This window comes from Lonchura striata, chromosome Z, assembly GCF_050655825.1.
Source record: "Lonchura striata isolate lonStrDom1 chromosome Z, ASM5065582v1, whole genome shotgun sequence".
Taxonomy (NCBI): domain Eukaryota; kingdom Metazoa; phylum Chordata; class Aves; order Passeriformes; family Estrildidae; genus Lonchura; species Lonchura striata.
The window spans coordinates 67,378,319-67,394,325 of record NC_140740.1 but is presented as its reverse complement, the minus strand read 5'-3'; the positions used below and the strand labels follow the sequence as shown (position 1 = coordinate 67,394,325).

The 16,007-nt window shown below is 36.5% G+C and overlaps 1 protein-coding gene across 2 annotated transcripts; it reads left to right on the top strand.

Moving 5' to 3' along the window:
- Positions 1-2,720: 2,720 nt before the first annotated feature.
- On the top strand, positions 2,721-12,651 carry TYRP1 (tyrosinase related protein 1). Of its 2 annotated transcripts, XM_021525577.4 has the most exons (7): positions 2,721-3,102; positions 5,916-6,238; positions 7,544-7,748; positions 8,603-8,770; positions 10,114-10,293; positions 11,674-11,820; positions 12,343-12,651. In XM_021525577.4, exons 1-7 carry the CDS (start codon positions 2,721-2,723, stop codon positions 12,546-12,548), a joined length of 1,611 nt encoding a protein of 536 aa, XP_021381252.3. In that variant the 3' UTR covers positions 12,549-12,651. The 2 variants fall into 2 exon arrangements, with proteins under 2 accessions (XP_021381252.3, XP_085423853.1); XM_085567727.1 differs by having other exon boundaries at positions 11,674-12,361.
- The last annotated feature ends 3,356 nt before the right edge of the window (positions 12,652-16,007 follow it).

Genomic DNA, 16,007 nt, shown 5'->3' with positions numbered 1-16,007 from the left:
TCTTACTAAAGACCACTGGGTAGCTCCCAGAGAACTGATGTTTGACTGTAGCGCTGATGAGAAGAATCATTATCTCAGGTTTCATCAAGCACAAATAGAACTGGATAGATTTTTATAACCAAATAGAACTGGCTAGATTTTTATAACCTTTTCCAGTAGCTGAGGGTACAGACCACAGCTAAAACTTTTGTGTTTGCATAGATATCTGTTCTCAGCATCAAGAACTAATGTTTAAAAAAAGAGAAAGGTGCAAGGTATATGCAAATATGTAGCATATTAAATAACTCTCTTTTTGGGTCTTTTAGTCCATGCAGGCAATTAGTGAGCTAGACGTTCACACATTGACTTCTTCCTCATTACCTTGTTTTTGTAGAGAAGCCCTTTCTGAACTGAGCCACAGAAACACATGTGCATTTGGAAAATCTCCAAGATCAAATCATTCCAGGCACAGTAGGGGAGCAGGAGTCTTTATATGAAAGAATCTCTCAAATGGCAAGAACATCAAAATAAAGTTTAGAAAAAGGATTGCATTCCACCTAATGGTTCAGCAAGATTTCCAACAGAAAATCCAAGGGAACATCAGGGGGCAAAGAAGGTATATGATCCTCAGCAGTGCATCTCTGTCATAAACATTCATAGGTGTTTTCTGTGCAAGAGGTTTACAAAAGGTCTAAATCATGTACACCATTATAAGGAGAAGTTTTATGATGCAAGGAAACCCCAGTCAGTAGATCTGTTTGCTCTGTTTTACTGGGGCTTTGTCTAAGGAGCAGCATTTATCCCTTTTAAGCTTATTATGAATTTGCTGTATTTGCTAAATATTCATGGCAAAAACTTGTATGCTTCTTTGAACTTTAAGTTCTTTTCAGACAAATGCTCAAGAGGTTTTTTACCAGCTCTGGTTTACCTTCTGGTGTGAAAACAGTGAATTTGTGTCACATGTGTCCTGACAGACATGTTCAAAGAGATAAGGTTTTAGTTTGGAAAGAAGTAGGGTAAACTAGTAAAGAAGAGAATATAGGCTAAAATGGAGAATGAAGTGGAAGTCAGAATCTAAAAAGAGGTTCATTTGAGGACAAGGAAATATTACTGTCTGCAAATGGAGAATGAATTAAAGAGACAGAGAAGTGTACTAAAAATATAGATTCTACCCTGAAATAAGCATGTTGGGTTATAGAGGGCACAGAGGGCAACGTTCACTGCTCTGGTGCATGGCTGGTTGGCAAGAATAAGTGCACAAAAAAACTGTTTATTTTTTCTGCCAGAATTGGGTGCACTTTCTCATTAGGACTTGCATATAGGGAAGCAGAAAGTGTAGGTAATCCATTTCCTGCTTGATGTCAGTTACAATGTGATTGAACCTTTTCCTAGGAAAATTGTTAATGATACCAGTTAAGATGTTTCTTGACATATTTTCCCCCCACTTGACATATCTCCACCTCACTGAAATCCATCCTTATTGAGAGCTAAGAAAGAGAGTAATAACTAGAATAAGGTCATTTTTGCACAGCAGAAATCATCCTTGCAGTAAATAAAGAAGCATTCTTTTAAGAGATTTGTCAATTTCTTTGTTTCATTAACTTTCATAGCACATGCTCAAAACTTAGTATTTCATTAAATTCCAATATGATCATTGTCTTTTTATTTTAGTATTATATAAGTTGTTAAACTGAAAGGTGTAAGTTTAAAAATGGGTGTATTTCATTTTATAAGCCTGATCTTGAAAATGCCATCTTAAGAGCTTTTTCTAAGTGTCTATTAAATGTGATTTTCCCCACTGTTCTTTGTCCGTTTTCAAACGAGCCTTTCTTTACAAGTAATTTAAAAAAAAAAAAAAAAACAACAACAAAAAGCCAACTTCACATTTGTTCTGTTTTGAATTCAAGTATTTGTCTCTGACCTTTGCTAAAACTTGTAAAATCACAAGGAGATAAGCATGAAAGAAATCATGTGCTGTTCAAGTACTTAAAGTCTAGAGAAATGCACTGAAGTAGAAAGGGGATTAAGAGAGGAAGGACGGTGAGGCCAAGCCATACTGTGTTGGTACAAGAAGGATTAGCAGGCAGACTGAACCAGGAAAGAAATTAGCTGTGCTTATTTCAGGTTAGACAGTCATAGGGTGTGCACACATAGAACAAGATCTCAGCAGTGGAGAGGTACCACGAAGGGAAAACAGGTACAATGCATGAAGTATAGCTTCAGTTTATGTTGGAGCTGGCACTGGAGAACAGCGAGAAAACAGAGAGGAGAACAAGATATACTAGTTAAATGCAGAAAAGTAATGAACTGGGGGAGGGAAGGAGGGGTGAAAAAAGAAAGTTTCAGAAAACTGGAGCCTTTGGTTTTAGAACTTGGTGCCAGTGAAGCAAATGTGTCTAGCAAATGTAAAATGTGAATGAACATTTTGGAAGAATTTAGAAGTTAATGAGAAAATATAGATCTACTTAGTTGCTATATTTTGTGCAGATAATGAGAAGAACAGTGTCTGTGGTCAGAGTAGTTTGCCTTTTCAGACAGAATATTGAAGTGTAGAGATAGAAGGAATTTTCTGGGGTGAAAAGGGTAGCCCAGAGATTTGTATCACTTGTTTTTATTCTGCTTTCTCTCTTGCTTTCTCTTTCTCTCCACAGAGGGAGCTGGGTGCTCCATCACAGGAGAGGAAATCAGCGTGTGCAGCCAGCCAGCTCTGGGAACAAGCCGGCTCTGCTGGACCCGCTGTCATGCGGATCCCCACGCTGCTCTACCTTTCCCTGCTTCTGCTTCTTACCATGCTGGGCCACTCTGGAGCCCAGTTCCCTCGACAGTGCACAACTGTTGAGTCCCTGAGGAGCGGCATGTGCTGCCCAGACTACTTCCCTGTGTTTGGGCCGGGCACTGACCGGTGTGGGGTGTCCACGGGACGGGGCCGGTGTGTGCAGGTGACGGTCGACTCGCGGCCCCACGGCCCCCAGTACATCCACGACGGGCGGGATGACCGTGAGCAATGGCCCATCCGCTTCTTCAACCAAACCTGCCGCTGCAACGGGAACTTCTCTGGCTACAACTGCGGGTCGTGCCGGCCTGGCTGGACTGGACCTACCTGCAGCCAGCAGATCAACATAGGTAAGAACATCAGAACTGTGACATGGAAATTGCTCATTGTCAGTGCTGTGCTTGCTTCTAAATGTGCCTAGTGGATTTATTCTCTTTAAGGTATAAAATGTCCATTATATTTATTTAGCATTTTAGTATGTTGCTAAAGGGGTTATTAAGGCAGGTTCTAGAGGAGCTGTTGAGCATGTGTATAAATTATTTATACTTACTATCAATTAAAAGGAAGAAAAGAAACCTGTAGCCAATGTATCAAAGTCCATCAAATAATAGAGCATCTATATTGAAAAAAAGGTACTGTTTGGATTTAAGAGTAAAACAATGTATATAGGCCTGTACATGTGTTTATGAGCATGTCTGGGAATAATATGTACCTCAATATGTTTAATGCCTTGTGAGTATTTTAACTATTTTAGCAGTTCTTTTCATTCAAAGTTCCTTAATACAATTCTAAACTAGGTACTGGGTCTGGTATATTTTTACTGTCCCTGCTGCTGTCAATATCTTTAAAAACACCAGTCATGATGTTGGCAGTTCACATGAATCAGTCCAGGGTGTGGTAAGCCCTTCCTCAGTACTCCAGTTTCAGTTAAGTCTAGCATATCACTAAGCAGTTCTTAATTTTTTTTAATGGATATGAAATCCTTGCAGGACTGGAAAAATATTGAATATTTAAAAATTTAAAAAGACAAACCTAGGGACAGATCCTTTTTCTTATCTGAAAAACATCTGAATGGACTAGATTTCAATCTTTATTTTTAAACCTAAACCATTTTAACTTCAAAGATGTTACTGAAATTCTGTAAAATCCATAATTCCCCCAAAATGAGCAATGGGTTCTGCTGATATGTTAAACAAGATGTCTCTAGCACAAATATGCAGTGTTTCTTTCTGCAGAAACAGAAATCAGCACTGACATTTTCACCAGATAAGGGAACATACCATGGATGTAAGAGCATGTTGCAGAAAGGGTTAACAAAAGGACGGTTTACCAAATCAAAATTTTAACAATTACTTAATAACAACTTATTGATTGCTATGGGAAAGATCTTTGATTTTTTTTTTTTTTTAATTCTTTGCACTTCAAGAACTATACTAGAAACCAGAAAGTATTACTTGTGAACTGTCTATGCTAAACCAGATTGCACTCTCTGATATTCTGGCCTACTCTATTTTACAATGATAACAACTCTAGAGAATAATCAAGAGATAAATGTTACACACAAAGTTAACATAAAACTAGGGACAGGCAAACAGCAGTTTTAGGTGATTTTCTAGAATGTACAAGAACTTTTTTACTTTTCTCACATTAAATCCTTTACAATTCATCAAAATGCCAAATAAATCAGATACATCATGCATGATAACATGAGTTTTAAAAGTGTAAATTAGTTTCCTATTATGTTCTAAGTTTCCACTTTGAGGTCAAATCTTTTGCTCATTCATAGACCCATAGGCCCCATCTGCTCTGATTTTAGAAATAATTACTGGATTACTGTTGGTACATCCATATTAAATTACCGTAAAATGTGGTTTGGTGTCTTCATATCTTCTCAGTTCATGACTAACTCTAATAATAGTCAGAATTTTTTAATGTGGTTTACACATATACTTTAAAAATGAAAATGTTAAGATGCCTATGTAAATCTAAATTAGACGGACAGTTATAGTTCTCTACTTGAAACACTGCAAAAAACACCACAACCCAACCAACAAACCAAGTAACCAAGCAACCAAAAACCAATAAAACCAAAAACCCATCACTTCAGTGATGGTCAGTTCAGTTCTGCAAAACAAAAAAGTATGTTTCAGGATACACAGTCTTTGGATGAAATTCATGTTTCAGTAAAGATTTTTTTTAAATTTCCCAGAAGCTAAAATATCCCTCACTGAATCAATTCTTTTTTAGTCAGACATAATTCACTTTTATTCTTCATATAGATTCATGTTAAAGATCTGTTCTTTCTTATATGAACATAATCAATCACTAATTTGGACAATGAGTTATGGATTTTTACAGTATTTTTAATAATTACAATAAATAAATATTGAATAACAATTGTGTGGACTTCTATTTTGTCAGTCTAAACTTAGAGATTTTTTCAGACCAGGTGAAAGAAAGATAGGGGTGATCTGAGCTCAGCTCTTCTTGCTGAAACACTGCTATTTCAACAAGTCAGTATTCTTCCTTGTTTCACTCTCTACATGTGAACAATGGCATTTTTTCATTATTTTGAGAAATACTGCTAAAAAGGACTAATATGTGGCAATTGTTAATAATGTCAGGTTAAAGCAATAAAATAAGAGCTAATCCCAGATTAAATTGATACTGTACTGTGTGAAACTCCTAATAATTCACTGGTGAATCTGCCATTTTTCCTAAAAAGGTTCAAGAATAAAAAAATTAATTCTTCATTAAATTGCCAAACAGAGAGTTTCTGATTATTATAAATTGGTTTTTAGTGTTTATTTCTTGTAGAGTACTACCACAGGAAACCTTAAGTATATTGGATGAAGTTCTGAAAGGTTTGTATGACAAAGAACTTTGTCTTTTGTCTAGCAGGATGGAAAGACAATCTGTAACAGTACTCCTAAAAGTACTAAAAGTGCAAGAATTGGAGCTTTATTTTAATTTATTTTCGATTTTCTCAAAATAAATACATTATCTTTTTATGCTCAGTGAGTTTCCCCAATAAAAAAGGGTGAATATTTGAATAAAAAGGAACTTACCCAGAATTATTAGGAATACAATAAATGAGTTATTTGAGATAGACTTCAGTGCCTATTACTTTGGTAACTAACTTGCTTCTTCTATGTTATCACAGTCAGAAGGAATCTTTTGGACCTAAGTGCAGAAGAAAGGAATCGCTTTGTGAATGCCTTACACCAAGCCAAGGTCACCATCCATCCTGACATTGTTATTGCCACACGAAGACGTGAAGAAATTTTTGGACCAGATGGCAACACACCTCAGTTCGAGAATATCTCCATTTATAACTACTTTGTGTGGTCTCATTATTATTCTGTCAGGAAGACTTTCCTTGGTGCGGGGCAGCAGAGTTTTGGAGGAGTTGATTTCTCTCATGAAGGACCAGCTTTTGTCACGTGGCATAGATACCATCTATTGCAGCTTGAAAGAGACATGCAGGTGAAGTTCCTGTAAAGGTTTACTGGTATTCATGCTATGTTTTCTACAGTTAAAGAACTTCAATCCATAGTAAAATAGGTAAAAATTATAGCAGCTTTCCCTACATGTTGAAATGATTCTGCTTCAATTTCAGTAACTCAATGGTATACAAAATTTCATAGTGTCTATAAAGTGCATTTAGGCTTCAGGCTGTCACTTTTGTGAGATGTTAAAAATAATATTTTAATCAGAGAAATAGAAAATGTAAAATTTCCATAAAAATCTCTTGGAAAAAAAATGTATTCTAGATGTAAGACATTTTATTGGACCAACAATGTTATTTTCAGTGGTGTTTTTAATCTCACAGACATTATTCTTGAATAACATTAACCAAAGCAGCAGAAATTCTGAAGAATGTGATAACAGAGATGCCTTAGGTATTCAGAATCACATTTAATTTGTGTAATTGGTTAGAGAAATTAGTGTTTCGCTATAACATGCTCCATAAATCAATGATTTTCTTTTTTTTCTTCTCTTTTGTGGACATATTCACAAAAATGGGTATAGTATTTTCTCAACCATCATCCTTCCTAAAAAAGCAACAATTAAGTTTTCAAGGTCAGGACTAAATAGTGTCTGAAATCAGTGCTTCCACTAGCTTTAATTGCTTTATGTCAGACTGAGACACAAACTCCCTTCGAAGACACACATTTGTCATCAGTGGCATTTCTCTAAGTGAAAGCCCTGAGAAGTTCTATCTGCCTGTCATTTAATACATATTCCTATTTATGTTAGTAGACTTAATCATTAGTCAAAATAATTTTGCCTCACTGACTCCAGAACTGTTCAACCCTAACCCATACTAGAACCAAACAATGCCAATTGGAAAAGCCGGTACCCCTATTCTTTATATTTCCTTCAGTTCCACAGCTGACCTAGTTATTATTTGCACTACAAAGACTGTTCTTGCTGACAGGTCATTAAAAATATCTGGAAAATGGGGTCTCAGTGTTAATTTATGTTTCTTACTACTAACAATATGGTTTTGTGGGAGAGGTACTCTCTTATTAGTGGGGGAGATCCATGATTCAGTTCAGTTGTACTACTGAACTGAATCTGCTCTGTATCTGTTCTGCTGAACAAAGGTATAAATGTGAAAAACTACCAAAAGCTTTACATGAATTTTACATAGAGTTATTATCTTCTTTAAGGTAGGATTCTGACTTTTACTAAGATGTATTTTGCTGTTTTTTAGCATTCTTCTAGCAGTAAATATCATAGCTGTCTGTGTCAAACATATAGTAACACCATATTTATGTGGTTTAGAACATGCTACAGGACCCCACTTTTGGACTGCCCTACTGGAACTTTGCAACAGGACAAAATACATGTGATATCTGCTCAGATGACTTAATGGGAGCTAGAAGCAATTTTGATGTCTCTCTTATAAGCCAGAATTCAATCTTCTCTCAGTGGCGAGTGCTATGTGAAAATGTAGAAGATTATGAAACCTTGGGAACCATCTGCAACAGTAAGTTTGAATGATGGAAGATATCTGGAGAGAAAATTCTCTTAATAATAAATAAATATAATACTTTACATTGCAATGACTTTTCCAGACAAAAGGTTTTAAAAGTGGGTTTTGAATATTCTTGATCCACGTTTCATCAGTCTGTTGAGATAATACATGTAATCAGGAGCTTGTAGCAGAAGATTAAATGCTTTGCCTTCCATTCTTATGCAGTGTCAATCTATCTCTTGCACCATAAATAATTAAATCTGGCAGTGTTATTTCTTAACTGAAGCTTAACTTTTCTTCTGACTACTCCACTTATCACCTTCATGCCATTCTGCTCCTAAAATGAGAACATCCAACAAATCCCCATAATAACTATGTGCAACATGTTTTGAATGTGAATAATACCAGATTCTAACATACCTACCCAAATTAAAATAATTTTTAAAATACCAGTAAAGTTCTTCATATAAGCATCGTCATGGAAATATGGGGAAAAAAATAGGAATCCCCCAATAATGGATTAGTCATTTGCATAATCTTTTCTCCAGCTACTCTGTCAGGACATAATCAATAACCTTGGTCTAGGTCTCCTTAGAAAATCCCATTGAAAGTCTGTATAAATTTTTTCTAAATCTCTTAGAGAACAACAAACTTCAGATAACTTTTTACATCCTGGAGCAGAGAATCAAGAACACAGAGCCCCATGAGGATTCTTTGCCCAGCATGAGGAACTGATCAGTTAATTCAGTATAAATGTAATTTGTGAGGGATTTTTTTTTTCTCCACGGTTAAGTCATGAGAGCAATTCATTCTGTGGTCTACTGTTCTGCCACCTACCTTGTTTTCTCTCTTCTCTCCATTTCCAGGTACTGAGGGTGGTCCCATCCGAAGAAATCCTGCTGGAAATGTAGCACGACCTATGGTACAGCGTCTCCCAGAGCCTGAGGATGTTGCTCAGTGTTTGGAAGTTGGTGTATTTGACACTCCTCCTTTCTATTCCAATTCAACAGACAGTTTCCGTAACACAGTAGAAGGTAAACACATAAAAAATAAAAAGACCTGAACAACTCCAAATAAGTCAGGGAGCAGACTTGCCATTTTCCTGTTGGAAGTATGAGTATTGAGACAGGCTATTGGACAAGAAGAACATTGTTCGTAGCATTAAGTATTAACATTAAATATTAAGTGGAAATAAGCTCTACGTAAATTACTTTATTGCTATAGCTTTTGTCTCTTAAAATGTGTGAAAGTCTCAAGAGTCTGCTGCTGGCATACTAAGTATAAACTAACTTCAGGTCCTTGGCACACACTTAATAAGTTGCCTTTGTTGAAAACACAGTCCTTGCCTGTGGACTGATACCGCTGCATTCCTAAATGAAGCAAACAAGGGCTTCTAGCAGTTATTCTTGTATCTGAATTAAAACAAATAAAAGAAATCAAAATAAATTGAAAGCTTTGGTAGCAATGATATTGAAATTTGCTGCTAGACATGCTAGCTCTACTCTCTGGGACATAAAACTCTGTTCTTCTATCAGAACACTTTGAACTTTTAAAAGTGCACCAGAACACACACACCCCTACACCCAACCCACCAGGGTAAAGAGCCTAATGGTTTGATTTATACTGTTCAGACAGCATCCTAACAACTTATTCTATACCTTAAAACAGAGCATTTAACAGGAAAATATTAAAAAGTGGCAGTTCAAATTGCTGCCTATCAATATCTAGGTGTTCAACATGGCTTTTAAAAATTAACTGTAAGAATCCCTCCCTGGAACAATTATCCAAAGCTTGAACACAGGAGGAGTTTTCATGATGCTTCAGATCCTAACATCTGACTTGAGGGTTATGAGGTTTTGAGCACAAGCAAAAATACACTCTCTCTTCACTGAAAAAATAAAAAATGTCAGAGCATGTGAAGCCTTCCAATATGTGTTCCCAATATGCATGGAAATGATGTATGGAAACCTAACAGCTAGCTCATTAGAATAAATGTCAAGATACACCTGCTTTAGTAAGCAATTAGAAAACTCATGCAGCTATTTAATATGGTGAAAGATATGTAGGCCTAAATATATACCTCTGCTTTCATGCTATGATGTTATTTTAGCCATTTTTTGCGGTAGAACTCAGCAGCTTTGCAGTCCACATTCCCAGCATTCTTTTATAAAGGCTACTTTAATCTGAAAATGATGCATTCCAGGAACATTTCCCAAACGTCAGTAGGTAGAGAATTAGCTACACATTTGTATTAAGCAGAGAAACATAACAACATGAAAGCATTTCAGAGGGAAAAAAAAAGTTTTAATCTGAGACTGCAGCTTCCAAACAAAATCTTCACTGAAATTTTTGTTTTCTTTTTTGTTTGTATATTCAGGATACAGTGATCCTTCAGGAAAATATGACCCAGCAGTTAGAAGTCTTCATAATTTGGCTCATCTATTTTTGAATGGGACAGGAGGGCAAACTCATTTATCACCAAATGACCCCATTTTTGTCCTCCTGCACACATTTACAGATGCTCTTTTTGATGAGTGGCTGAGACGGCATTCTGCAGGTAAGATGTTCTCATGGATAGAGGCAGAATGGGTTGCTGTCAGTCTTTGTAGTCACAAAAACTCAACTCCTTCTTGTGGGACAGCAAGATGCCCCTAAACTTAGGAGAGAGGACTGGAATTTGAAGAGTTAGTATAGTTAACAAAGACAAAGTAGTAACAAGCAATCTCTCTCCCTCACCCCATTGGCATCCAATTGCCGATTGCTCTCTGTGAAGGGATCTGGTCAGACATAGCAGGCACAATTCAAGAGAACAGTATGTGGAAATACACTGTTTCCATAGAGCAAAGACACTCTAACCCTGGAAGGACATCCCACTGTTGTGTGGCGTAAATAACTGTTTTCTTCTTGTCAAAGGAAGAACAGATGCCATAAACATTTATTTTCACCACCTTTGTTATTACTACTGGCATTCAATAACCATATGCATATGCTTCTAAAGGATAGTCACTATTTCTGCCCTTGCTTTTTTAATTCCAAAAATAACAGAAAAAGGTAATACAGGAGAAAGTGAAAAAGAGGGAGAAAGGAACAACAGAAAGAAAGATTTGAAAGGTATGGATGAAAAAAAGAAAACAACAAAGAAGGAAGAAGACTTATCAGTGGACTAGGGGGCAATTCAACCTAACCCTTACATCTATGCATCATGAAGCAACTGCATTCCTCTGCACAATGCAGCAACTTTATTCTCTTAGGATAATCTATACTCCTCTTCCTTCTTCTACAGAAGACAGCTGCTGCTGCACAACTAAGACTTCTTTGTGCAGCTTCCACAACCTGCCTCATTGAATTTTCTCACACAGCTCTCAGAGAGCAATTGTATCCCCTTGTGGTTCTTACATGATCTATCACAAGGTTTGGCATCATCTTACCACATAGTATTTTCTTTCTCTTATGTTTTGAGTTGTTATTGCTGCTGCTGGTTTGATTTGGTTTAGTTTGGGGATTTTCTGTTTTGTTTTGGTTTTTATTCCAGCTGACATCCTTATTTAGCATAATGTTGCAAAAAAAAAAAAATCACTGGAATTTACATCAACTGCCCTCCTGTTCATCACTGCTGCAATCAGGCAAAGCAAGAATGTAGAAAAAGGTCTTTGCCATATTTCTTCTTTTCCAAGTGAGAAGAAACAAAAAGCCCAACACAGGCAAAATTTTGAAAAATTTACCAGTGATTTCTGTTCAAAACCAGAGATAACATTAGTGGCCTTGGTTTTGGACAGCATACTCTACTTTATATCTGCTGCACCAGGAAACAAATTCCTCTGGAACAAGTGACAAAGATTTCTGGGATACTCAAAACCATAAGTTGGGAAAAAAAAATGAAATAGTGCAATTTATTTTGAATTTATTTACAGAAATGTGATTTGACTTTCAAATATAGATATCTCAACATACCCACTGGAGAATGCCCCTATTGGACATAATCGACAGTACAACATGGTGCCTTTCTGGCCTCCAGTAACCAATAATGAAATGTTTGTTACTGCACCAGAAAACCTAGGATACAGCTATGAAGTCGAGTGGCCAGGTAAACTGTGCAGACTAGATATTTCCTCTCCTTTATTTCCTTCATATATTTGTCTCTTGAAAATTATTCAAATTTTACCAATATTTGCTGTCTTTGTAAAGGCCTCTGTCTCCTTTCCTGCCTTACTTTCCAGATGTTTGTTTGGAAACAAACTGGTCAGAAACTGTTCCACCATGAAGTTCCCACTACCCACTATAATTTTAGGAGTTCTCATTTGGATCTTAACCTTGAAGAATGTCCTCATTCCTATGTAAAATAGATTCATTAGCTCACTAGTGAGAATGCAAATCCTCACAAAGTAGGTAGCAGAAGAAAAGTCCAGAACAGATTTTAGAGCAAAGCAAGATAGTCTAAGTCTTCTCACATTTTTGAACAAGAATTGTCAAACAAAATTTGAAGTAATTCTACGCCCCAACTCAGTGAATAATGACAAATGCTGAGTTCCAGTATGAACTTCAGATATTTATCCATATGATTTGACTTTACTTTTAATATCTTTGCCTTTTGCTTTCCTTCTTTTAGGTCGGGCTCTCCGTGTCACAGAGATGATAACTATTGCAATAGTGACTGCACTGGTTCTTGTTGCAATTATCTTTGCTGCTGCTGCATGTATCATACGTGTCAAGAAAAATAAAGATGAGTTGCATCAGCCTCTTCTTACTGACCAGTATCAGCACTACTCAGATGATTATGATGGCATATCAACACCAAGCCAGTCTGTTGTTTGAAGAGATGGCACTTTTTTGCACCTGACTGAAAGTGGGGATCGTTTTGCTTTATTTCATAAATGGTGGTCATCCACCTGCTTTAAAATAAAGAGCATAAACTGTCAGCTGTCTCAGTATATTTCCTTCAGGTTTCACTGTCACTTTCATCACACCTAGGCATCAATAAAATCTCTTTGCAATGCTAATTCTAAGTTGATTGTAACAGAATCTTTCAATGGTCACTTGCAAGCCTTTCCCATGCATATTTCTTTAAAATCTGACAAACGTTAGTTAACTTGCCCATAGCCAATGTCATCTGACTTCATCTAACCTTTATACACAGAATTCTTTTATGAGATACGTTTGTGAAAAGAACAGGATGGAAGGAGAATATTAAATACAAGCAAACACCTTGGCTAGATGAGTAGAATGTGTTTCAAAATAGTAATCATGCCAGAAAGAAAGTGACAATGGAATTCTGAGAAGAGTATATTTGAAATCCAATTTTATTCACAAAATATAGTTATGAACCAATTGCTGCTTTTAAGATTCTTAAAAGTGCTTTTAAGAATCTGTGAAAAGAGACTCACTGTCAAAACTACTCTAGTATTTGGAAATTTCAGAGGTGTTCAAACACAGCTGCCTGCAAGAGCATCCAGTTGAAAGGACAGCTAGCAGCAGCCTTTGGTTAATTTTTATTTCTATTCTTGACACTCTCACTCCCTTCCTCTCTCCCACTATCCCCACTGCAGAGCATTCTCCCCAGCAATGAGAGACTTCTTTAGTTCTCTCATGCTGGAATTTAAACCCACAATTGTACTTTGAAAGAAGGCCCTAGGCATTTAGCTGTAGAAGAAACTTGGGAAAATTCCCTTAAGCAGTAGTTGTTGAATCAATTCAACATAAGCCAGCAGGAGAGCAACAAACTGACACTTGCCTTTACAGCCTGGGGTAGGGCTTGAGGAATCTGGCTTCAAGCCTTACCTCATCTCTGTCATCCTAACTAGGTACCAATAAATCAGAAGATTGTCTTCCTGTGATGTGTTATTGAATCTAATTTAGCAGTCATTAGCTGACAACAGGGATGTTTCTAGTTTCAGGCTATTGAATGCACTCAACTTTAACTGAATGTTACATCAAGATGTCCTTTGTGTCTCTTTCTGTCTAAGCCCAACTTCACAGAAACAGCAAGCAACCTGGACTGAGCTCCTTCAGTCTGGGGCAGCCCTCCTAGACACTAAGCTACTAGGTAGAAGTAAGGGTCACATACCATGATAACCTCAGGAGTTTCAGTGGGTACCAGGTGTGCTCAGGACACACACAGTTGCAAGGAGATACATTGAGAATGATGCAAACAGGAAGACAAGTACTCTTGGCTAGGCAAGTGGAAGAAGGGCTATCATCTCAACCCACTTTACCAAGCATGAGTTATGGAGAGCAACTCAAATTAACACACATAACTGATACTGAGAAAGACAAATTCCACCTCTAGTACCTATGGCACAGTTAATTAGAAACGGGTTTTTCACGTGTGCAAGCAGCAGCTTATGTTCTAACTTAAATACTTTTTCCTGCCATTTTTTCTCATACAGACTAGCAACTTAAGAAGTCATCCACTTTACTAATTTCAGTGGATTAAAATAGGGTGATCCAACATAGTTTGGATTGGGGTCAAGAGACCTGGATTTTATTCTTAGCTGTTACTGACCTGATGAATGTTCTTAGCTGGCACATTTTTACCTCTGTGACTCATTTGACTCATTTATAATCTGAAAAAAAATAGAGCTCCCTTTCTGAAGTGATTTTATTTCAATGGATGAAAAAAACATACAGAAGCTTGACAGGAGAAGGAAATGTCAAGGCAAAATGAGATTTTGAGAAGAGGATGTTAGTCATTAAAGCTGTTCAGTCCTTAAAGTAAAAGCATACACTCATGCTTTGAGGAGGGCACAAGTCTTGAGGGTCAGAGTTTGAAGACAACTACCTGCTAGTTACAGCTGCCACGTCTAAATGAAAGAAGCAAAGTTAATTTTCATGGCAGAGGAAAAACAAAAGGGACAGTACACCCAAGAATTACAGAAAGAAGAAAAGTGGTGAACTGTGTGCTTGACCCATTCGTGATAATAGTCTCATCAGTTCTTCCTTTGGTCACTATTTGCAGTACCTGAACTATGTCTGGGAGTGGAGAAGTTCCTGCCATTCATTGAAGCTGCTTGATTCTTGCTCCTGAACTAATATAATGGGGGGGGAAATAGCTTGGATTTGAAATCTGAGATGGCCAGCATATTAAAAAATGAAGAAAAATAAATAAAAATCAGAAAATAGATTGTGTCATAATTGTAGATGTTACCTTTTTATATGAAGACAAAAACAAGTACGAAAGGTCACAAGAAGAGAGGAACGGAAATTGTGGGAAAAAATACTAACTGAGAAGTCTTAGGTGCAGCAATTATGAAGCACATGGTGTCATTTCCCACCATGATTTTTCCTCCCTGTTCTTCTCCTGAAGGTTTATACTTACAAAAGTTTTATAAAGCAAGTGTAAAGTATACCTGGAAATGGTATACCTGGAAATGATTAAAAGCATGGTGAATGGATGACCATGACAAAATGAACTGTGACATAAATAGCAAAAAGTTGGCACCATTAAGGAAAAAGTGAAAGGAATCTCAGATTTGGATACAAGTATAGTTCTTCAAAGATCTGTCAGGCAGGAATTCTCACACAAATTAGAATTGTGAAATTTATATAAAAAGTGGAGATTACTGAATAAATACTAATAATGATGTTAAGGGGGGAAAAAAACCCCGGGATGTAATTTCTGGTAGATCCTCTTTCCACATATAATTATTTGTCTTATTATATACCATATTATTATTCTTTTGACTTATATTGCAGTGACTGTATCACAAAACAAAAGTACAAAAAAACCAGCCAAACACACAAACAATTTAGGCCTCTAATCCCCTACCAGAGGGGATATTAATGAGTATTACATTAATTTGCCTTCTTAGCTCCCTATGTTTGGTTTGCAAAATTTGTTTCTTTTACAGAAAACCAAATTAGTAGATTAGTATGGAATTCAAATAGTGAAACAGTAATTTGGGTTCTCTCTAGACAGCATTAGATTAATTCAGGTTTTGAGTATACTCAAGACAGAAAAGAAATTAAATGCATTAATTTTAGAGACAAAAAGAAGGCCACCAAAGCTGCATTTGACCTTGGAAAGGAAATATTGAAAACATTCTTTAACCATGTAAATGAAAATGCAATAAATGCAGAGTCAAGATTAGCATAATAAAGACACATTTCCCTATGTCAATGATATTCTATTTCTGCTTTTTTGTAAGATGAACTATGCTTCTTGAACAGAAAGAGTTAAAAGCTAATGGAATGATAGATAGAAACTGCCTAACAAGACAGGAACTAAAAAATATATCTGCATCAAGACAAAAGGTAATTTTCATCCAAGAGCCTAAA